Genomic DNA, 22,129 nt, shown 5'->3' with positions numbered 1-22,129 from the left:
GGGAACGGGCTAGAGATTGGGGCCCGACCCAAGGAGGCGCCAGGTGGGCGAGGAGCCCCGGGGCCCGAGAGAGAGAACAAGGGCACCCGAGGGGTGAGGGACCATACAAACGTCCCCCAGAACAGCTGCGAGGCTTCGGGCATGCTGAAGGGGGAGGTTTGGAGGCACGCATAGCCCTTAAGGCGGGACGCATACTACCCCAGTCTGGAATAAGGACAGGAACAACAAGACCATCCACTAGGGAAACTGGCAGCCTCCACATTAGATATTCAACCATCAAAGTCGTGGCGGGCGAGATTCTGAGGGTGCTACATCACCCTAACGTGACGGTAGGGGGCGCTAGGGGGTTCACGGCCGGCCCTAGCGGCCGTGCCCTCACAAATGGTGCATTGGCCGGGAACGCCGGCCGTGCACGGGGTAAAACCCGTGAACCCAGATGGGGAAAAGCGAACCCAGCCGATTAGGGCAATTGACATTGTTGGGGCATGGACGCCCATTACTCAGCGTACGGTGCCAAGACAGTAGGGCACATACGTGAGACAGAGGAAGTAAAGGCCCGAGAGGGGCTGGAGGAGAATATGGAAGACCTCACGAGTAGGTTGAGGTGTGAGGAGCTGGAGGAACAATTGCTCCAGCTCAAACAGGAACTCGAGGTAGCCAACATCTGGCGAGAGAGTGCAGAGGCTAGAGCAGCTGCCCTGGAGCGACAATGGTCGCCGGGCAAAAAGAGCGGGGTTGCCAAGGAGATCAGACGCTTCCTAGCGGAGGAGGCGGAGAGGGCGCGGAGAGTTGAGCAAGAAATAGCGCTCGAAAGGGAGAAGAGCCTAGAATGGGAATACCAGCTCAGCGTTATGCAGGCAGAAGTGGGACGCTGGAGGGAACAGGCCCTTGAGGCCAGTGAAACCCCGACAAAGGTGAAAACAAAGGTACAGCAGAGGTTGGAAGTGTCTAGGGATCTGATTACGACCTTACAGGGAGAGATCCAGGCTCGTGAGGAGAAGATCCAAGTCCTTCAGGAGGACTTGGAGACTTGGCGGGAGAGAGGCCTGAAAGCGGAAAGGGTGATAGACCAATACCAAGAAGAGCTCACCCAGAACCGTAGTCAACTCGAGGAGTCTAGGAAGCTTTGGGAGGCGCAGTATGACAAAGTGAAGGCTCTTGTGGAAAAGGGCGAGAAAAAGAGCCTGATAGAGCGGGGAGTGCAAACCGGGGAGAGCTCAGGCAGCTTGCAAAAAGAGTTAGAGGCAGTAGAAGAGCTGCTAGAGGGGTACCTAGGGGGTGTCCGGGAGGAACTCCAGGAAAGGGAAACCCTTATCGAGACCCTGAGGCAGACCTGGTCTCAGTTAGAAAACCTTCAGCTCCAACAAGTACAGTGGCTGGTGGAGGCTAAAGACCAGCAGGCTCTTGAAGCCCAGAGGGTCAAGCAGGTGGAGGAGCTGGGAGAACAAGTGCATACTCTGCAGGGAGAAAGAGACTATCTTGAGGAGCAGACAGCAGCACTCGAAACTCTCCTAGCGGAGAGCCAGGCCAAAGTAAAATCTTTTATGGCAGAAAAAGGGCAATTGCAACAGCAACTGCAAACCCTGAGGGAAGGGCTGCAAGGGTTACAGCCATACCAGGGGGACCAACGGCAGTCCTCCGAGGTAGGCAGCCAAATTACCGGGGAACTGATACAGGTCCAGCTGAGGGAGGAGATAAAAGGGAAAGAGCTGATGGATCGGGGGGCGCTGAACCCCATGAGATCGGGCAGCCACAATGAAGAGCTTGAGGCTGTGGAAGGGCGTTTGCCAGAAAGAGAAGCCCTCGGTGAGGTGGGGAATCGAAGTAGAGCCCAAGGCAAGGAGCTCCAGGTAGCACAGACCCAGGGGTCAGTGAAGGGGAAATCTCCCAGAAGGGAAAATCCGGACCAGTCTGGGGGGAACAGTGACCCAGAACAGTCAGGAGGGCTGGACCAGGATGAGGACCCCTTAGACAGGGGAATAGATGCTGCGCATAAGGAGACCCAGGTGGACCTCTTTGAATGTTGGGAGGCAAAGTGGGCCCAGTGGCAAGAACTTCACCTGCAGGGCCTAGCTCAGTTAGAGTAACGATTAGGAGACCTGGTGAGAGGTCCAGACAGGCTCTGTGCCCAAGGGGACCCCCGTAACAAACTACGCGGGCGTCAGGCCAGAGGTAGGGCCAGGGGAGCTACATCACCCCAGCAGGGACAGGAAACCCAGGGCGGTGCGAAGAGCACCGCAGCGCACCCAGGGAAGTGGAACCTAGCGGCGGGGAAGAGGCCGTGTCTGTATATGGTCGGGATACCCCGACAAGTCACGTGGAAGGCACTTGGACACCTCATTGAAAGTAAGGTGGGGAAAGTGGCCTGGGTCCAAATTTATAAAGGCCCAGGAGGAAGACCCACAGGCCGGGGCAAGGTGGAATTTTGGGGTAAAGAGGAAGCCCAGAGGGCACAAAGGTGCCAGTGGGAGATTTGGGGAAAACTCTAGGATGCCCAGGCACAACAGAAGAGCCGAACAGCCCGCCAAAACATCAGGCCGGAAGAAACCCGAAAGGGGACCAGAGAGTGGAAATCCCGGAGAGCGAGCCGAAGAGCAGCCGACAAGGTAGGGAATTTACCGAGGGCTGCTAATGTGGGGGGCGCTACCTGTGGCGGGTAAACCCCAGTAAATCCCATGTGGTGCACCCCCGGGTAAAAGGCGAGTTGGGGGCGCCTTAAAACCTCCGCCACCCAAATTAGGTGCTGCTAGAAGCCCCATGGGAACATCCCCAACGATGGGACATCTCGTGGAGAGGCTGAAGAGTCCCTCCCCGATGAGTTGGGAACTTAAGGGGCGGGGTATGTCACGGAGCCACGGAGGTGCCCCGTGATTGTGAGAGTGATTGGCAGAGCTGCCAATCACCCAGGCAGCTCAGGTGCTGGGTTACCAGGGCAACCAGGTGGGTCACATGGCCAGAAGGGGGCAGGGCCCGGCCTTTATAAACAGCTTAGGCCGGAGCCTGACTCACAGTTCCCTTCTGGTTGTCGCAGGAGCAGGAGCTCTGCAGCTGAGCTGAGTGGCCTGAGTTAGTGGTTGCTGCTTTACCACACTAACCGGCTGCGATGATGCGGGGAACAAGATCACCCTGATGGAAGGTAGGACTGAGAGCCCTGGCGGGGCTTGGAGTTATTGTTAGGCGTGAGGAGCCTCTGTTTATGTTGCAGCCAGATGGCTTGAGGTTATGTTGCAGTTTACACCGGAGGACCGGGTGAGGCTGTAGGGGAGCGAGGAGGCCTCACAGGAGCTCCCCCACAGCTTGGGGGTTCCCAGTGCCCAGTAGGGGCGCAGTGCCAGGGGCACTATTGTCGGTGCCAAGGAGGCACCGTATTGCGCCAGGGAGGCGCGGTGTGTGGGGTTACAGACCCCAGCCCATCAGGGCGGTGTTAGGCCTAGCGAGGCAACCAGACCCAGAGAAGGGTCAAGGAGACAGGCACGGCTGCGAGTGCCGGTGCCCCTAGCGCGAGGCGCGCGGTGTCAGCCCTAGAGAGGGCAAGGCCCCAGAGCGGGGCAGAGGTAGGGCGCGAGGCGCGCGGTGTCAGCCCTAGAGAGGGCAAGGCCCCAGAGCGGGGCAGAGGTAGGGCGCGAGGCGCGCGGTGTCAGCCCTAGAGAGGGCAAGGCCCCAGAGCGGGGCAGAGGTAGGGCGCGAGGCGCGCGGTGTCAGCCCTAGAGAGGGCAAGGCCCCAGAGCGGGGCAGAGGTAGGGCGCGAGGCGCGGTGTTAGCCCTAGTGAGGGCAAGGCCCCAGAGGGGCGAAGCACAGAGGGTGTAGTACAGGCCCCAAAAGGGGGCGAGGACCCAGAGCGAGAGAGAATAACCGGCGGGAGCGCGCCGGCCCAAGGGCGCCGAGACTAGGGCGGCGGGAGCGCGCCGGCCCAAGGCGGAGCCGGCGATTAGCCAGGCGCTGGCTAGAACCCGGCCCAGGGGCGCCGGTATCAAGCGGCGCTAGCGAGTCGGACCCAGGGGGCGCCAGCAAGTAGCTGGGCGCCAGCATGACAGGCCCGGGGAACGGGCTAGAGATTGGGGCCCGACCCAAGGAGGCGCCAGGTGGGCGAGGAGCCCCGGGCCCGAGAGAGGGAACAAGGGCACCCGAGGGGCGAGGGACCATACAAACGTCCCCCAGAACAGCTGCGAGGCTTGGGGCGTGCTGAAGGGGGAGGTTTGGAGGCACGCATAGCCCTTAAGGCGGGATGCATATTACCCCAGTCTGGAATAGGGACAGGAACAACAAGACTGTCCACTAGGGAAACTGGCAGCCTCCACATTAGATATTCAACCATCAAAGTCGTGGCGGGCGAGATTCTGAGGGTGCTACGTCACCCTAACGTGACGGTAGGGGGCGCTAGGGGGTTCACGGCCGGCCCTTGCGGCCGTGCCCTCACACCAATGTTACCCTTACTTTTCCTCCGCCTCCCCACATATCTAAAATAGGACTTTTTGTTATCCTTGATACTAATAGCCAGTTGGAGTTCCAATGCAGCCTTGGCTTTCCTGGTTTGCTCCCTGCAGGGGGAACCAGTGAGGAATATGCCTCCTTGGAGGTGGATCCTGTCCTCCATCCTTTGCAGGTCTTTCTTTTTAGATGCAGGAGGTCCGCTAGTTCCTTGCTGAGCCAAGGGGGCTGCTGTGAGGTATAACCAGGACTGGGCCCTTGGCTTGGAAAGAAGGGACAAGCAGCCTGGCTCTATCAGGATCACGCCCTTCTCTCCTACTACTGGCAAGAGTGAAGGAGAAAGCAAAAGGAGAAAGGATGCAAGTGTGCCTCCCTGGATGTGCCCCTGCCTGTATGATAGCTCCTCTTCCAGGGGTGACAGGTGCTGGGACCTTGTACATTTTCTTTCTGTTGCATGAGAAATTGGAGACATGGTGTCTGGGTCTAGTTTTAATGAAACTTCATTTTGAATTACATTGAGCAACCCTGAAATGGCAGTGGTCATAACAGCATGTGGGTAACCCACCCTCCCCCTTCAAGTACCTCACCCAGAACCCCAATACCTGGTTCCTAATGCACATCTGACCCTGTAAGTGTTTTGAGTCAGAAGCCAAAGATGTAGCTGGAGATATGATTGTATCAGTTCTCACAAGCTAAGTTCAGTTAGGCTTGATTAATATGTGGGTGGGGACAGTAAATGAAGTCAATAGGGTGGTATTAGTGATTCACATGTGACAGTGGCACACGTCCCTTTCTATAAGCAATGTGTTGTGCAGGCTGTAGTTTAGCACATGAACTGTGTCAGGGTAGAGGAACCGCAAGCACCACCTCCAAGTACACCCCTAGGAACAGCTTAATATACCCCCTGCCTCCTATATCCTCTACGAACTCTCCTCAAATGTACTGGCCTGACCCAACCCCACTAAACTCTCTAGATTCCTCTCTGCCTCCAAATCATATGTCTCTCTGCCCCATCTCCCTCAGAGCCCCACATTGCTACCTTTTGTCTTCTGACCAATGTTTCTATCTGTCATCATGTTCCACTCTCTTCTTTCAGCCCTGCTGTGTTTCAGTGCTCCAGATCCCCACGAGGCATATCTCTCTGTGCTTCACCCCTGCCCCTTCGTAATTCTTCCCCAAATGCATTTTTTATTCTCTGAATATCTCTGCCCCATAGCTAGATGCTTTATTGGCCTCTCCTCACACTTGGTCTGGGTCATTTTTGTTCAATATCTTCATCAGTGACTTGGAAGATAGCATAGTATGCACCCTCAGCAAGTTTGCAGATGACAGCAAGCTGGGGGGAGCAGTAGATATGTTGGAGGGTAGGGTTAGGATACAGAGAGACCTCAACAAATTGGAGAATTGGACCAAAAGAAATCTCATGGGCTGCATCCAGACAAGCCAGCACGTGCCTCTTGTGATGTTTTAAAGCAGTTTGAGGCACCACAAGAGGCAAGCCATGAATAAAAAAGTGTTCCCTGCATTGCATATTTGCAGTGTGGACTCTATATAACAGAAAACCCTGGTATCAAAAACAAACACCCTGGAAAAAAGCAGCACAAGGCACACTTCTGGAGCATGGCCAGAGGCAACCAGAGGCTGGGTCCTCTGAAGAGATGCTCTAAGCACCTGGCCAGAGCATCCCTATGTCTGCCACTTGCCCCTGTTGTTCCAGCATGCTGCCTCAGTGTGCTGAAGCAACTAGAAGTGGGGCAAAGCTGGCAGTGGCAGCTGGAACCCAGGCTCTGTCCCTGGTAAGCGGGGACATGGGGGTGGGAGAACTTTGTGTGGGTGAGGGGACTGTGGGGCTTTTGGGGTGGTGTGGGTGTGGGGTTTGTCGGGGTCACTGACCACCAAACACTCGCTTCCCACCTCCCTGCAGCGTACAGCTGCTAGAGCTGGCAGCAGCAGCCAGATGGGCTGTTGGGGCACTCAGCCCACTGCAGGCATAGCCCCATGGCAGCGTGATGACACCTGAGATCCGGGGGCTACACATGGTGAACAGAGCCGGCCTGGCCTGCTGGCACACACCTTCAAACAGGACAATGAGGCTCCTGCCATCAATCAGGGCTCCAGGCACTGCATATAGGAACTGTGTGCCATCAGGCCGGACACGTAGAAGCCCAGCCTGCCTCAATAATGTGCACCTCCTCTGTGCAGTGCTGGGAAGCCTGGGTGGTGGCAGGAGACATCCCAGTCCTCTCTGAGGTGCGTGCCATTGGGCCAGGCCGGCTCTGTTCACTATGTGCAGCCTCTGGGTCTCAGGCAGCACCATGCCACCATGGGCCGTGTGTCACGGAGTCACATGGGTGCCCTGTGAGTGTGAAGGTGATTGGCAGAGTTGTCAATCACCCAGGCAGCTCAGGTGCCTGGTTGCCAGGGCAACCAGGTGGTCACATGGCCGGAAGAGGGCAGGGCCAGGCCTTTATAACCAGCTGAGGCCGGAGCTGGAAAGACAGTTCCCTTCTGGCTGCCGCAGGAGCTCTGCGGCTGAGCTGAGTGGCCTGAGTTAGTGGTTGCTACTTTACCACGCTAACCGGCTGCGATGATGCGGGGAACAAGATCACCCTGACGGAAGGTAGGACTGAGAGCCCTGGTGGGGCTTGGAGTTATTGTTAGGCGTGTGGAGCCTCTGTTTATGTTGTAGCCAGAGGGCTTGAGTTTACGTTACAGTTTATACCGGAGGACCGGGAGAGGCTGTAGGGGAGCGAGGAGGCCTCACGGGAGCTCCCCCACAGCTTGGGGGTTCCCGGTGCCCAGTAGGGGCACAGTGCCAGGGGCACTATTGTCGGTGCCAGGGAGGCACCGTATTGCGCCAGGGAGGCGCGGTGTGTGGGGTTACAGAACCCAGCCCATAAGGGCGGTGTTTGCCCAGACAGGCAAACGGACCCAGCGAAGGGTCAAGGGGACAGGCACGGTGGCAAGTGCCTGTGCCCGAGCGCGAGGCGCGCGGTGCCGGCCCTAGCGAGGGCAAGGCCCCGGAGCGGGGCAGAGACAGGGCGCGAGGCGCGTGGCGTGTCGGCCCCAGAGGGGCGAGGCCCCGGAGCGGGGCAGAGACAGGGCGCGAGGCGCGTGGCGTGTCGGCCCCAGAGGGGCGAGGCCCCGGAGCGGGGCAGAGACAGGGCGCGAGGCGCGTGGCGTGTCGGCCCCAGAGGGGCGAGGCCCCGGAGCGGGGCAGAGACAGGGCGCGAGGCGCGTGGCGTGTCGGCCCCAGAGGGGCGAGGCCCCGGAGCGGGGCAGAACAGCCAGGGATAGTGAGCCACCCAAGGGCGCCGAGACTAGGGCGGCGAGAGCGCCGGTAGGCCACCCAAGGGCGCCGAGACTAGGGCGGCGAGAGCGCCGGTAGGCCACCCAAGGGCGCCGAGACTAGGGCGGCGAGAGCGCCGGTAGGCCACCCAAGGGCGCCGAGACTAGGGCGGCGAGAGCGCCGGTAGGCCACCCAAGGGCGCCGAGACTAGGGCGGCGAGAGCGCTCCCGACCCAAGGCGGAGCCGGCGATTAGCCAGGCGCCAGCTAGAACCCGGCCCAGGGGGGCGTCGAGATTAAGCGGCGCCAGCGACCCGGACCCAAGGGGCGCCAGCGTGTAGCTGGGCGCCAGCGAGACGGGCCCAGGGCGCGGGGAACGGGCTAGAGATTGGAGCCCGACCCAAGGGGGTGCCAGGTGGGCGAGGAGCCCCGGGGCCCGGGCGAGGAGCCCCGGGGCCCGGGCGAGGAGCCCCGGGGCCCGGGCGAGGAGCCCCGGGGCCCGGGCGAGGAGCCCCGGGGCCCGGGCGAGGAGCCCCGGGGCCCGGGCGAGGAGCCCCGGGGCCCGGGCGAGGGACTACGCAAACGTCCCCCAGAACAGCTGCGAGGCTTGGGGTGTGCTGAGGGGGAGGTTTGGAGGCACGCATAGCCCTTAAGGCGGGACGCATATTACCCCAGTCTGGAATAGGGACAGGAACAACAAGACCGTCCACTAGGGAAACTGGCAGCCTCCGCATTATATATTTAACCATCAAAGTCATGGCGGGCGAGATTCTGAGGGTGCTACATCACCCTAACGTGACGGTAGGGGGCGCTGGGGAGCTCACAGTCACCCTTAGCCGCCGCTCCCTCACACCGTGACCACCCCAATGGTCCAGCTGGCTGCTGCTGCCTGCACCAGGGGCTGTGCACCACTGGGGGTTAGGGGGGATGGTCATGTGGCAGTCCCCCTTTAATCTCTAGCCAAACAGCCACCCACAAACCCCACACTCACACCCCCCACAAACCCATCCACAAACCCCACATCCCCCCACACCCTCCACACACCCACCCACCCAAGAACCCCACAACCACCCCCCCATGCCCCTTCCTATCCAGCTCCCGTAAGCCCTGCATCCCCCCCCCACATCTCATGCCCTACGTGCCCAGTTGCCAGACGGGTCAGACTGCTGGCAGGAGCTGTGGCTGCAGTGGCAGCTGTCCCTACATCCTGGTGAGAAAATGGCTCAAGGGGATCTCTGATTTTTCTATGATTAAAAAAAATAAAAGCAAACACCAAAGCATATAGATATTTAGAATTGATTTGATTATGATGATGATAGAGGTACTGGTGGGCTGCCAAATTGCTTTAAAAGTGTAAATATATATATCAATAAAACATTGCCCAACCGCTCTCTCTCGCGCTCTCTCTCGCGCTCTCTCTCGCGCTCTCTCTCGCGCTCTCTCTCGCGCTCTCTCTCGCGCTCTCTCTCGCGCTCTCTCTCGCGCTCTCTCTCGCGCTCTCTCTCGCGCTCTCTCTCGCGCTCTCTCTCGCGCTCTCTCTCGCGCTCTCTCTCGCGCTCTCTCTCGCGCTCTCTCTCGCGCTCTCTCTCGCGCTCTCTCTCTTATTTATATATAGAAAAAATAGAATCATATAAAAATAGAAAGTTAGGGTAGGAGGGGATCTCAGGAGGTCATCTAGTCCAACCCCCTGCTCAAGGGTGGCCCATGCCCAAATAGATCATCCCAGACAAAGCTTTGTGTAGCCTGGTCCTGAAAACCTCCAAGGATGGAGATTATACCACCTCTCTGGGTAACCTGTTCCAGTGTTTTACTACCCTCCTAGTGAGAAAATTCTTCCTAATTTCTAACCTAAACTTCCCTTGCTGCAACTTGAGCTCATTGCTCCTTGTTCAGTCATCTGCCACCACTAAGAAGAGTCTAGCTCCATCCTCTTCTTTTGAACCCCTCTTCAGGTAGTTGAAGGCTGCTATTAAATCCCCTCAGTCTTCTCTTCTCTAGACCAAATAAGCCCAGTTCCCTCAGCCTGTCCTTGTAAGTCATGTGCCCCAGCCCCCTCGCCATTTTTGTTGCCCTCTGCTGGACGCTCTCCAATTTGTCCACATCCTTTCTGTAGTGGAGGACCCAAAACTGAACACAGTACTCCAGATGTGGCTTCACCAATGCTGAATAGAAGGGAATAATCACTTCCCTTGACCTGCTGGCAACACACCTACCAACGCAGCCCAGTATGCTGTTAGCCTTCTTGGCACCAAGGGCACACTGTTGGCTAATATTCAGCTTATTACCTGTAACCTCCAGGTCCTTTTCTGCAGAGCTGCTGCCCAGTCAGTCAGCCCCTAGCCTGTACTGGTGCATGGGATTGCTCTGTCCTAAGTGCAGGACTTTGCACTTGTACTTGTTAAACCTTTGCACTTGTCCTTGCTGAACCTTTTGGCCCAATCCTCCAATCTGTCTAGGTCACTCTGAATTCTACCCCTACCCTCCAGTATATCTACTACTCCCACCCAGTTCAGTATCATCTGCAGACTTGCTTGGGGTGCAGTCTGTGCCATCTTTCAGGTCATTGATGAAGACATTGAACAAAACTGGCCCCAGGACTGACCCATGGGGGACTCCACTTGATACCAGCTGCCAACTAAACATCAAACCATTATTACTATCCTCTGAGCCCAGTGCTCCAGCCAGTTTGCTATCTACCTTACAGTCCATTCATCCAGTCCGTACTGCCTTAGCTTGCCTGTAAGAATGTTGTAGGAGACTGTATCAAAAGCCTTGTTAAAATCAAGGTACACCACATTCACTGGTCTCCCAGCATCCACACTGAGAGTCACTTCATCACAGAAGGTGATCAGGTTGGTCAGGCATGACTTGCCCTTGGTGAATCCATGCTGACTGTTCCTAATTACCTTTTTCTCCTCCAAGTGCTTAGAAATGGATTTTTTGAGGATCTACTCCATGATTTTTCCAGGGGCTGGGCTGAGGTTGATTGATCTGTAGTTCCCTGGATCTCCTTCTTCTCTTTCTTAAATATGGGCACTATGTTTGCCCTTTTCCAATCATCCAGGACCTCTCTTGATCACCATGAGTTTTCAAAGATGATGGCCAATGGCTCTGCAATCACATCAGCCAACTCCCTCAGCACCCTCGGGTGCATCCCATCTGGCCCCATGGACTTGTATATGTCCAGCTTTTCTAAATAGTCCCAAACCTGTTCTTTCACCATTGAGGGCTGCTTACCACCTCCCCCCCCCCCCCCCACAAACTGTGCTGCCCGGTGTGGTAGTCTGGGAGCTGACCTTGCCTGTGAAGATTGAGGTGAAAAAGGCATTGAGCACTTCAGCCTTTTCTGCATCCTCTGTTACTAGGTTGCCTCCCCAGTCAGTAAGGGACCCACACTTAGCCTGATCATCCTTTTGTTACTGACATACTTATAGAAACCCTTCTTGTTACCCTTCACATCCCTTGCTAGCTGCAACTCCAATTGTGCTTTGGCCTTCCTGACATCATCCCTGTATGCCAAAGCAATGGTCATATAACTTCCCTAGTTATTTGTCCAAGTTTCCAGTTGTTATAAGCTTCCTTTTTGTGGTTTAGTTTACTGAAGAGTTCCCTGCTAAGCCAAGCTGGTCTTCTGCCATACTTGCTAGTCTTCCTGGGCATCAGCATGGTTTGCTCCTGCACTTGCAGTAAGGATTCTTTAAAGTACAGCCAGCTCTCCTGGACTGCTCTCCACCTCAGACTTGATTCCCAGGAAATCCTACCCATGAGTTTCTGTAGCTAGTCAAAATCTGCTTTTCTGAAGTTCAGGGTCCTTACTGTACTGCTCTCCATCTTTCCTTTCCTCAGGATCCTAAACTCTATCATCTAATGGTCACTGCTGCCCAAGTTACCATCCACTACTATATCTTCCACCATTTCATCCCTGTTTATAAGCCGCAGGTCAAGAAGAGCATAGCCCCTAATTGGCCACTCCAGCACTTGTACCAGGAAGTTGTCCCCAGTACTTTCCTCTGCTGTATTACCCCCCCAGATGATGTCAGGGTGACTGAAGTCCCCCCTGAGAACAAGGGCCTGTGATCAGGAAACTTCCACTAGCTGTTTGAAGAAAGCCTTATCTATCACTTCTTCCCAGTCTGGTGGTCTATAGGAGATCCCAACCACAAGATCACCCTTGTTGCTCTCTCCTCTAACCTTAACTCAGAGACTTTCAACAGGCCCATCTCCAGTTTCATACTGGAGCTCTGAACAATCATATAGCTCCTTTACATAAAGTACAACATGTCCTCCTCTTCTTCCCTGCCTGGCCTTCCTGAACGGTTTGTACCATTCATGACAGCTCTCCAGTCATGTGAGCTATCCCGCCAAATCTCTCTTATTCCACTCACATCATAGTTCCATGACTGTGCAAGGACTATAGTGGCTTTTCACTTTAATCATGGAAGAACTTGGATTTTGGGGTGTTTTAATGACTGAATTTGGGATTTTTTAGCAGAAAATTTTCAGTTTTTAAACGGGGAATACCAGGGCCATGTGTAGACAAAATGAGCAGCATGTGTGCATGACACTTTAAAGTGGGTTAAATCCTTTGGAACCACTTTAATGCCATTGGTGTTCACATGTGTTGGCGTTGTATTGCACAGTAATTCCAGCTGTTGTAGCAAATTCAGTGGTGTAATGCACCTTAAATGACTTCAGGTGCAGCAAAGTAAAACTCCTCCGAATTTTGGTTTGCTGCCCTTCGCCTGCTTGCCTGCCTGAGCTGTGGAGGGGCCTGGTGCTTCCCTCTGCGGCTGCAGTACCCCCAGGGACTGCCTGAGCCAGGTGCCTGTGGGTGGGGTGCTGCCTGGGGGGAGGGCTGCTCCTGCCAGAGGGAAGCACCAACTTCCTCCCCACTTCCCCCCCAGTTTAGGGACCACTCCACCTGCAGCTCGCTCTCCCCTCTCCTCCCCTCCTCTCCCCACAGCCAGAGAGGCAGGTAAGTGCATGGGTGTGTGCATGACATGGGGGTTTACTTGGCCCTAAATTGAAGTGGTGTTTTTAAAACCCACCACTTCAGTTTAGGGCCCCCATTTCATCTACATATGCCCCAGGATTCCTACTAGTGAGGCAAGTGGCAGGACCGAGGCAGAGGAGCCTGTCCAGGGATGGCACTGGCTACCTAGCTGGAGGGAAGATGAGGTGGCTGACCTCCTGGCCATTTGGGTCCAGGAAGACACACTTCAATGATTCAGAGAGGGTCACCACAGTGAGCACATCTTCAAGGACATAGCTGCTCAGATGGCAAGGAAGGAGCGCACATGGCAGCAGTGCTGCATGAAGGCTAAATGTGCAGCCATGGCCCACTGGCAGCTGGCCCAGAGGTACAGACAGCTCTGCCACAGTGCCCGTACCACAGCCCAAGCAGCTGTGCAGTCTCCATCCAGGTCTGACAGGCGTGCAGACATGGGGCTGCAGGTCCAAGGGGCCAGATGCTGTTGCTGGTGGCAGCAAGTGACAGCCAGGCAGCAGCCCCCACTGCCAGACTTCTGCAGTGGGCAGAAGGTGCTGGAGCCACTCTAGGTCCGGGTTGCTGCAGCAGTCCAGCTGACACAGGGGACTAGTGTCCCAATATATCAAGTGGCCAAGACCCAGAAGCTCTTGAGGGCAAGTAGCTCTCCAATGCAGCTTTATATACTGCTGGGGCCAGCACAGGTGCTGGCCCCAGCCTCCAGCTCCGACTGGCTGCAGATCCAGGAGGAGTTGGGCAGGGTCATTTTGCCCCCAGTGGCACAATTTTTCCCACATCAAACTGCATGTTCAGGCACATCAAACTGCATGTTCAGGCACGTGCTGAGCCACAAATCTCTGGCAAATTTGTGCCACTGCTATTTAAGCTGCTGCAAGTGCATGGGCTGCATATGTGGATGTGACTTTAAGGCTCAATAAGTACAAGTGCAAAGTCCTGCACATAGAACAGAATAATGCCATGCACTGGTACAGGCTGAGGATTGAGTGGCTAAGCAGCAGCTCTGCAGAAAAGGACCTGGGGGTTACAGTGGACAGTAAGCTGAATATGAACTGAATATGTGTCCTTGTTGTGAAGAAGGCTACTGGCATACTGGGCTGCATTAATAAGAGCCTTGTCAGCAGATCAAGGAAAGTGATTCTTCCCCTCTATTTGGCACTGGTGAGGCCACATCTGGAGTACTGTGTCCAGTTTTGGGCCTCCCACTGCAGAAGGGATGTGGACAAATTGGAGAGAGTCCAGCAGAGGGCAACAAAAATTGTTAGGGGGCTGAGGTGTATGACTTTTGAGGGTGAAGGAATTGGGCTCAATGGACACCCATATACATGACAGAACTCTGCTCCAATGCATGCTAATTAGCACATGTTGGAGAAGACTTGATTAATCAAGTCTGATTCAGGTCTGCTGGAGTATGCTGTTCACGCCATGTGTATTCAGTGTCCCTGCATTTCAAAATGGCAGTGGGGACAATTTAACTAAAGCTCATTGAAAGAGCTTTAGTTAAAGCACACCCACCATCATTTTGAAGTGTGGGAGGCAGCGTTCCCTCTAAGCTGTGTGGCGTGTGTAGCCGCGTAGCCATGCATGCCACGCAGCTTAGAGGGGACACTGGTGGGAGGCTGAATATACTTGATTGCTCTTTTTAAAGCACATACCCTCCACCCCGGAGTACATGTATAGATGTATATTTAGTCTGGAGAAGAGAAGACTCAGCGGGGGAATTATAGTAGCCTTCAACTACCTGACGGGTGGTTCCAAAGAGGATGGAGCCCGACTGTTCTCAGTGGTGACAGATGACAGAACAAGGAGCAATGGACTCAAGTTACAGTAAGGGAAGTTTAGGTTTGATATTAGGAAAAACTTTCTTGCTAGGATAGTAGTAAAGCACTGGAACAGGTTACCCAGAGAAGTTGTGGACTCTCCCAGGTTTTTCAGCTAGATAAAGACTTGGCTGAGATGATCTAGTTGAGGATGGTCCTGCTTTGAGCTAGATGATCTCCTGAGGTCCCTTTCAGCCCTAATTTTCTATAATTCTATGATTCCACTACCAACTCCTTGAGCCAGCAGCACAGCCAAGAATCACAGTGCAAGAAGGGGAGCTTCAGGTCCCTGGAAAATCAAAGGGTGCAGTAACCCAGGTCTCAGTGGTGCTGGAAGGCATCCACAGCAGTGACTGGTTGGCTATATATTATTAGTATGTATGGACTAAGATTCTCTGAAATGAGTGGTTTTTGTGAGCTCCTTGCTGTTTCAGGGCTCCAAGCAAACAAGGCGAGTTGCAGAGAGAGGATTCACATCACTGTTTGGCAATGATACTTTTGGCACCTAACTCAGGTCCACATGTTAACTGGTTGCTGTTCTCTTCACTTCCTGCCTGAACTGTTGTATAGCATTCCTCTGATTTGCTAAATAGCCACCATATTCTCTTCACAATGGCTCTATTACTATGGTGACTAAGTTCCCCTGGCATGCGTGGTATTCTGGGATCCTTTACAATAGAAGTCACTGTGCAGCAAGCTAATGCTATCATCTGATATGTTATTCATACTTAGCTGTGTTGGAACTTATGAACTTATGCCATGAACATATGAAATGACTATAGAAAATCTAAGATTCCCCTAAGGAAAATAGTGCAGAAAAGATTCTGAGCAATATTGCCTACAAAAAAAAAGGTTTTAACTGACTTACAAATGTAAGCTGTCCATTTTTTGTGGCTCTGCAACATGTCTGCTATAAAAATTATTTGTAAAACTTCATTTTAATCACTATTTAATGGTTCCTAATATATTTCAAATAGGCATCAGCAAGTTAGTTTTGACATTTATTAGGAGCCATTTAGATAACAATTTAACGGTGATTTTATTGCAAATGTCTGACATCATTAAAAATGTGATGGTTGATAAATTATCCTGTAATGTGCCTTTGTGTGTCAGGAAATTAAGCTGTTTTCAAATGTGAATGTTTTTGACGTTGTAAATTAAAGCTTTAATGTTTTTCAGAAGTTTTATGAATGTTGCCTTTTCGAATGAGGTATAACTTGGTATGTTGAGAAGTTGTATCATTGGTTAAACCAAGTGAATACATGGGGTAAAATGCTATGATCAAAGTAAAAACATACCTTAAAGTCTGTGAAGACCTCTGTGGTACTGAAAAGGGCCTGATGGGAGATGATGCTTCTTTACTGAAGGGAGCCATTGTTTACTCCACTTCACTTTTCCATGCTCTGCTATTACTGTTGTTGATTGGTTGAATTATCATAGCACCAGGAGCCCTAGTCAAAATAAGTGCTTTAAAAACACATCAGCAAAAGATGGTCCCTGCCCCAGAGACCATACAGTCTTAATATCAGACAGAAAAGACGGATATAGGCAGACACCAGAGTACAAAGTATCGGTGAGATAATACTGATCAGCAGGATAGGCAGTATGTGGGGAACATCAGCAATCTTCATCAAGGTTGTTGGTTGTAGCCATGTTGGTCTAAGGACATAAGCAGATAAGGTTCTTTGGGTCAATCTGATATATTTTATTAGGCCAACTAAATAGTTGGAAAAATTGTTCTTTGCAGGCTTTCGGGAACAAACGCACTTCTTCAGGCATAGGAAGAGTCTGCTGGTGTTGTGTGTGCTCTCCTGGGTGGAATAAAAGCCAACGTTCAAAATGCAGGTTTGTAAAAATGCAAATGTGTGGCAATGAGGATCAGACGGAATAGGATACAATAGGTGTGAGACAGGTAGGTGGGAGGGAAAGTGGGGAATGTTGAATTGGTGATAGATTGTGGCTGGTAAAATGCAGACAGTTTACCCGGTGTTATTGGATGACAGGCAGGTTATAATGTGCCATGAAACCAATATCTATATTTAGTCCACGATTTTTTGTATGCAATAGATTTATGAAGTGAAGTTTGTAGGCTCATTTATAAAAGGTGTTTTGTAAACTCCCTCTGAGGATTAGAATTGAGAGATTGGAGAGAGAGTGGTTGTCTTGCAAGAAGTGTGCACCCACAGATAATTGGATATTTTTGTCTTTAATAGATTTGCAGTGTGCATTCATTCTAGTATGCACTTGTTGCTTGGTTTCTCCTACATATTTTCCATCAGGGCATTTCGTGTACTGGATGAGATATCTCACACACATTGTCTCCCATTCCCTCTGATCCTCACTGCCACCTATTTTGTATTTTCATAGATCTGGATTTTGCATTTTGGCTTCTATGTCACTCCTGAGAGCACACACAAACACCAGCAAACTCTCCCTATGCCTGAAGAAGGGTGTTTGTGCCTGAAAGCTTGCAAAGAACATTTTTTTCCAACTATTTAGTTGGTCTAATAAAAGATATTACATTTACCCAAATAACTTCATGAGGTGCTACAGGGATTTGGGAGCAGGGCTAAAGGGTCTCAGGGTGCAGGTGGTGTTTTCTTCAGTCCTCCCAATCTCAGGCTATGGGCTGAGGAGGGAGAGGAGGATCCATGCAGTGAACCAAAGACTGCAGCGCTGGTGTCATCAGGAAGGCTTTGGCTTCCATGACCACAGTCCGCTCTTTGGCGAGAGAGGCAGTGAGCTGCTGGGAAGGGATGGCCTCCACCTCTCTCCACCAGGGAGGATACTCTTCTCAGTCAGACTGGCTGACCTGCTCCACTAGGCTTTAAACAGCCTGCCAGAGGATGGGGGGGACGACTACTGCCACTGCTCACCTGCAGAACAACCCTTGCAAAGCCAGCAGACCAAGGCACTTAAGGGACCCCACCCCTGCCCCAGCCCTGGCACAATCTGTGGGCAAGGCAAGAGCCCCCAAGGGGACACTTGCCTGCCTATACACAAATGCCAGGTGCTTGGGGAATAAGCAAGAGGAACTTGTCTTCCTGCTTAACGCAAATAATTACGATATCATAGGGATAATGGAGACCTGGTGGGACTCCACCCATGACTGGACCATGGGTATAGATGGCTATACCCTGTACAGGAGAGATTCAGTAGACAAAAGGGGCTGGGGTGTAGCTCTCTATGTCAAGGAAAGTTCCGCATCCCTGCAAGCCGATATTGGTGACCAGTGTGGATGGCTGGAGACCCTCTGGGTTAAAATCTGTGGGGAACATGGCACAGGGGACACAATGGTGGGAGTCTACTATAGATCTCCCACCCAAAGTCAAGAGCTTGACCAGGAGTTTGCCATGGAATCGGCAGAGGCCACATGCTCACAGTTCATGCTTGTCATGGGAGACTTCAACTACCTAGACATTTTGTAGGAAGGGTGCTCAGCTAAATCCAAGAGGTTGCAAAGCTTCCTCTCATGCATGGATGACCTCTATCTGACTCAAGAAGTCTATGGGCCAATGATATGTAAAGCACTGCTCAACTTGGTACTGGCAACCAGGGACAATGTAATCAGTGACCTAACAATTGATGGGAAGCTGGGCGACAGCAACCATGAGCTGATCACCTTCACCATCTGCTGTAAAGCTGGCAAATCAGTCAGCAACACAGAAATCCTCGACTTTAGGAAAGCTGACTCTGAAAAGCTCAGGAGACTTGTCAGTGAGGCCCTAAGGGACCATGACCTTAAGGGGAGGGGAGTTCAGGAAGAGTGGTTGCTCCTCAAGGGAGTGATCCTCAATGCACAAGCTCCAGCTATTCTGTCTCGGAGGAAAGGCAGCAAAAGGGCACAGCATCCCCCTTGGCTCTCCAGGGAACTAGCGGACCTCCTGAGGCTAAAAAGAAAGGCCTACAAAGGATTGAGGATGGGATCCAGCCCCAAGGAGCAATATTCTGCACTGGTCTGGACCTGCAGAGAGTGAACCAGGAAAGCCAAGGCTGCGACAGAACTCCAACTAGCTACAAATATCAAAGACAATAAAAAGTCCTTTATCAGATATGTGGGGAGCTAGAGGAAAAGCAATGGCAACATTGGACCCCTGCTAAACCAGATAGGACAACTGACAACCAACACCCAAGAAAAAGCCAACCTATTAAATGGGTACTTTGTGTCGGTCTTTCATCAGTCCCACGGGACACCCATGCCCACTACGGGACAGGGAGGCCCAGGTGAGGGAGATTCCCAGCCCTACATCGATGCTGACCTCGTGAAGAAACACCTTGAGAGGCTGGACACCTCCAAGTCAGCCGGCCCTGACAGTCTACACCCCAGGGTACTCAAGGAACTGGCTAGCATCATAGCCCAGCCCCTGGCATGGATCTTTGAGGACTCCTGGTGCTCTGGTGAAGCGCCCGAAGACTGGAAGAAGGCCAGTGTGGCACCTATCTTCAAGAAGGGGAGGAGAGTGGATCCGGAAAACTACAGACCCATCAGCCTGACCTCTATCATGGGCAAGGTCTTGGAAAAGATTATCAAGGAGGCCATTCTTAACAGACTAGCTGAGGACAACATCCTGAGGGAAAGCCAGCATGGGTTTTTTTGTGGGTAGATCTTGCTTGACCAATTTCATTTCCTTCTATTACCCGGTGACTTATCACCTGGACAAGGGAGAGGAGATTGATGTCATATGTCTTGACATCAAAAAAGCCTTCGATCTGGTATCCCATGATCACCTCTTGGTAAAACTGGCCAACTGTGGCCTCGGGTCCACCATGATCCACTGGCTGGGGAATTGGCTCCATGTTTGGACCCAGAGGGTGGTGGTTGACGGAAGTCGATTGTCATGGTGCCTTGTGACCAGTGGGGTCCCTCAAGGCTCTGTCCTTTAATGAAGATGTTGAACAATACAGGTCAATGATGTGGACATTGGAGTCAGAAGTGGACTGGCCAAGTTTGCTGATGATACTAAACTCTGGGGAAAAGCATCCACACCTGAGGACAGGAGGGCAATCCAGGCTGACCTTGACAGGCTCAGGAAATGGGCAGATGAGAACCTGGTGGTATTTAACACTGAAAAATGCAAGGTTCTCCACCTTGGACGGAAAAACCTGCAGCATCTTTATAGGTTTGGCAGTGCTATGGTTTGGCTAGCACTATGGATGAAAAGGACTTGGGGGTCATGATTGACCACAAGATGAACACAAGCCTTCAATGTGATGCTGCAGCTAGTAAAGCGAGCTAAATGCTGGCTTGCATCCATAGATACTTCTCAAGTAAATCCCGGGATGTCATTCTCCCATTGTACTCGGCCTTGGTGAGGCCGCAGCTGGAGTGCTGTGTCCAGTTTGGGGCTCCACAATTCAAAAAGGATGTGGAGAAGCTTGAGAGAGTCCAGAGGAGAGCCATGTGCATGATCAGAGGTCAGGAAAACAGACCTTATGATGACAGGCTGAAAGCCATGGGGCTCTTTAGCCTGGAAAAGCATAGGCTCAGGAGTGATCTGATGGCCACCTATAAGTTTGTAAGAGGTGACCACCATGATCTGGGGGAACGTTTATTCACCAGAGTACCCCAAGGGTTGACAAGGTTGAACGGTTATAAACTCCAGCAAGACTGGTTCAGACTGGACATAAGGAAGAATTTTTTTTACTGTCTGAGCCCCCAAGGTCTGGAATAGCCTGCCATTGAAGGTGGTTCAAGCACCCACATTGAACACCTTTGAGAGAAATTTATCTGTTTATCTTGTTGGGATGCTATGACCTCAGCTGACTTCCTGCCCCTTGGCAGGGGGCTGGACCTGATGATCTTCCAAGGTCCCTTCGAGCCCTAATGTCTATGAAATGTATGTAACTTTGTCTGCCTATTACTTTCATCAATGTTTTTGTAGGCTTCATGACAAAAGAAGAACATAATGAGACAGGTTTGGTTATTGGGAGCTTCCCTCATGTGGTGGATGCAGCATAGAAGAAAATACAGATGTGTTCTTATGCAGTCTGACAAGTAGGCAATGGAGGCTGCCATCAAGGCGTGTCCTTTTGAAACTTGATGAGAGAGAGTAAAACCTTGAAAGCCTCTACTGTTAGATCAGAAGTAGGGGAGCTAATGAAGTAATTCTTTCTTAAATTGCATGGAGATTCCACATCTGAGAGAAAGTCCTAAAGTATATATTGAGTTCTGAATGTCTTTTAATGTTTGCAGAAGTAGTAAAAATGCTACATCCCAACAGCTTCCAGGGCAATGTAGAACATAGACAAGTGTGGACAGAGAGAGAAAAAATGGTTCATGATTTTTCAGTCAAAGGTACGAACAAAGGAAATGGCACCAAGACATCAGGGAATCCCTAAGCAGTACCAGCAGCTCCCCTAGTGGACAATGAAGCTAGGCACAGCAGCTGGAAAAGATGCTTTTCACACTCAGGGCATCTGGGACAGAAGAATAGAAGTGAACCTAGATTTTGTGTTACAACTGCATCTCTAGACTTCCTGGGGTTCACCCCTCTCCATCTTCTTAATGCCTTTGAGAGTTTTGTGGAGGGGTTTTCAGTAATGAACTCCCTTCTTCTAGGCAGCCAGCTAGTTTCCTCCTGCAATAGTCAGATGCTCCTCCACCAATAGTAACTGCTTCCTCCGACTATCTCCTTGTTTTCCCCTGGATCCCTGACTCTGAACTAGTTCTCTCCCAAAAGTCTTTGTAGCCAAGAAAGAGCTTGACTTCTGTCTTATGTACAGGACACACAGGTAAGACGTGCAGTAGACCCAAGCAATCCAAAAATGTAGTGAAGCAGCTCGAGAACACACAAGGTGCCTAGAAGCCACATGCTGGCAATGAGGGACTCCGCTGCCTAGCATGTGGTTGACAGGAATCCCCAGCAGCTTACTGATCACGCTACACTTAATGGGGCATTGCTTTCTTTGCCTTTCAGATTTCAGGTACATGGGAGTCAGTGACTGCAGCCCATATCAGCATACCCAAGCTACCCACAGCAGTGAAGGCTTAGCAGTGTGGCCTAGCTGAATCAGCCCACAAAGGACTCTTGATGGCTTGCTTACACTTAAGTCTGTACTGTATCCAAACTCTTGGTGGTATATAACCTAGCTAGGCTAAAGCCTGCTAAAACGTAGCCTGAGTGCCAAACCATCTGCAGAGGAAGTATTTCAAGTCAATTCCTCTCCTACAGAAGGTAGTTTGGATTTATCCATGTGAAACAGGCTGTGGAGATCAGGCAGTCCCTGGGGATCACCTAGGAAGAAGCAAAAGAAGAAAAATCCCCCACTGGGCCTCTCATGTACTAAAGCAATGTCCAGGCAAGCTGGGAAGGCAGGCAGCTGGGGAAATGGCTGGGGATTGAGGAGGAGGGGGAATGTTCCCTTGGTGGTTTGAGCTAACTGAACTCAAACTGCCAAGTTAACAGGATGAGGTTGGCTCACGACCAGCCACTTGTGAACTGAACTGCAGAGTTCATGTCAGAAACGTTATAATTCACTGAGCCCTGCAGGGTTCTCACAGCTCTGTTGCAAGCTGCATTTACAGAGACTGTCGCACCAAAGGCTTCTCTGACAGCTCTGAAGTGAGCAGGACAAACCCTCAGCAGCA

General features: G+C 52.3%; 2 protein-coding genes across 7 annotated transcripts in view; one reads left to right on the top strand and one right to left on the bottom strand.

Moving 5' to 3' along the window:
• Positions 1–22,129, bottom strand: part of LOC149865042 (uncharacterized) — a 68,199-nt gene that overhangs the window by 27,618 nt on the left and 18,452 nt on the right. For 2 of the 6 annotated variants that reach the window (XR_016442351.1, XR_016442352.1), the window contains exon 3: positions 15,840–15,992. The exons of the other annotated variants lie outside the window; for them this stretch is intronic. The gene's annotated coding sequence lies outside the window, so the exon portion shown is untranslated. The remainder of the gene's footprint in view (positions 1–15,839; positions 15,993–22,129) is intronic. 6 annotated transcript variants of the gene reach the window in all.
• Positions 6–2,087, top strand: LOC149865043 (uncharacterized). The gene has a single exon (XM_090048425.1). It carries the CDS (start codon positions 486–488, stop codon positions 2,085–2,087), a length of 1,602 nt encoding a protein of 533 aa, XP_089904551.1. The 5' UTR covers positions 6–485.

Source organism: Crocodylus siamensis, chromosome 5 (genome assembly GCF_052110815.1).
Source record: "Crocodylus siamensis isolate JL-2025a chromosome 5, ASM5211081v1, whole genome shotgun sequence".
NCBI classification, from domain to species: Eukaryota; Metazoa; Chordata; order Crocodylia; family Crocodylidae; genus Crocodylus; species Crocodylus siamensis.
This window is presented reverse-complemented; position numbering and strand designations above follow the sequence as displayed.

Bases quoted from the DNA above. Each gene is read 5' to 3' on its own strand.
- LOC149865043 (XM_090048425.1), top strand. From the start codon at position 486: ATGGACGCCCATTACTCAGCGTACGGTGCCAAGACAGTAGGGCACATA.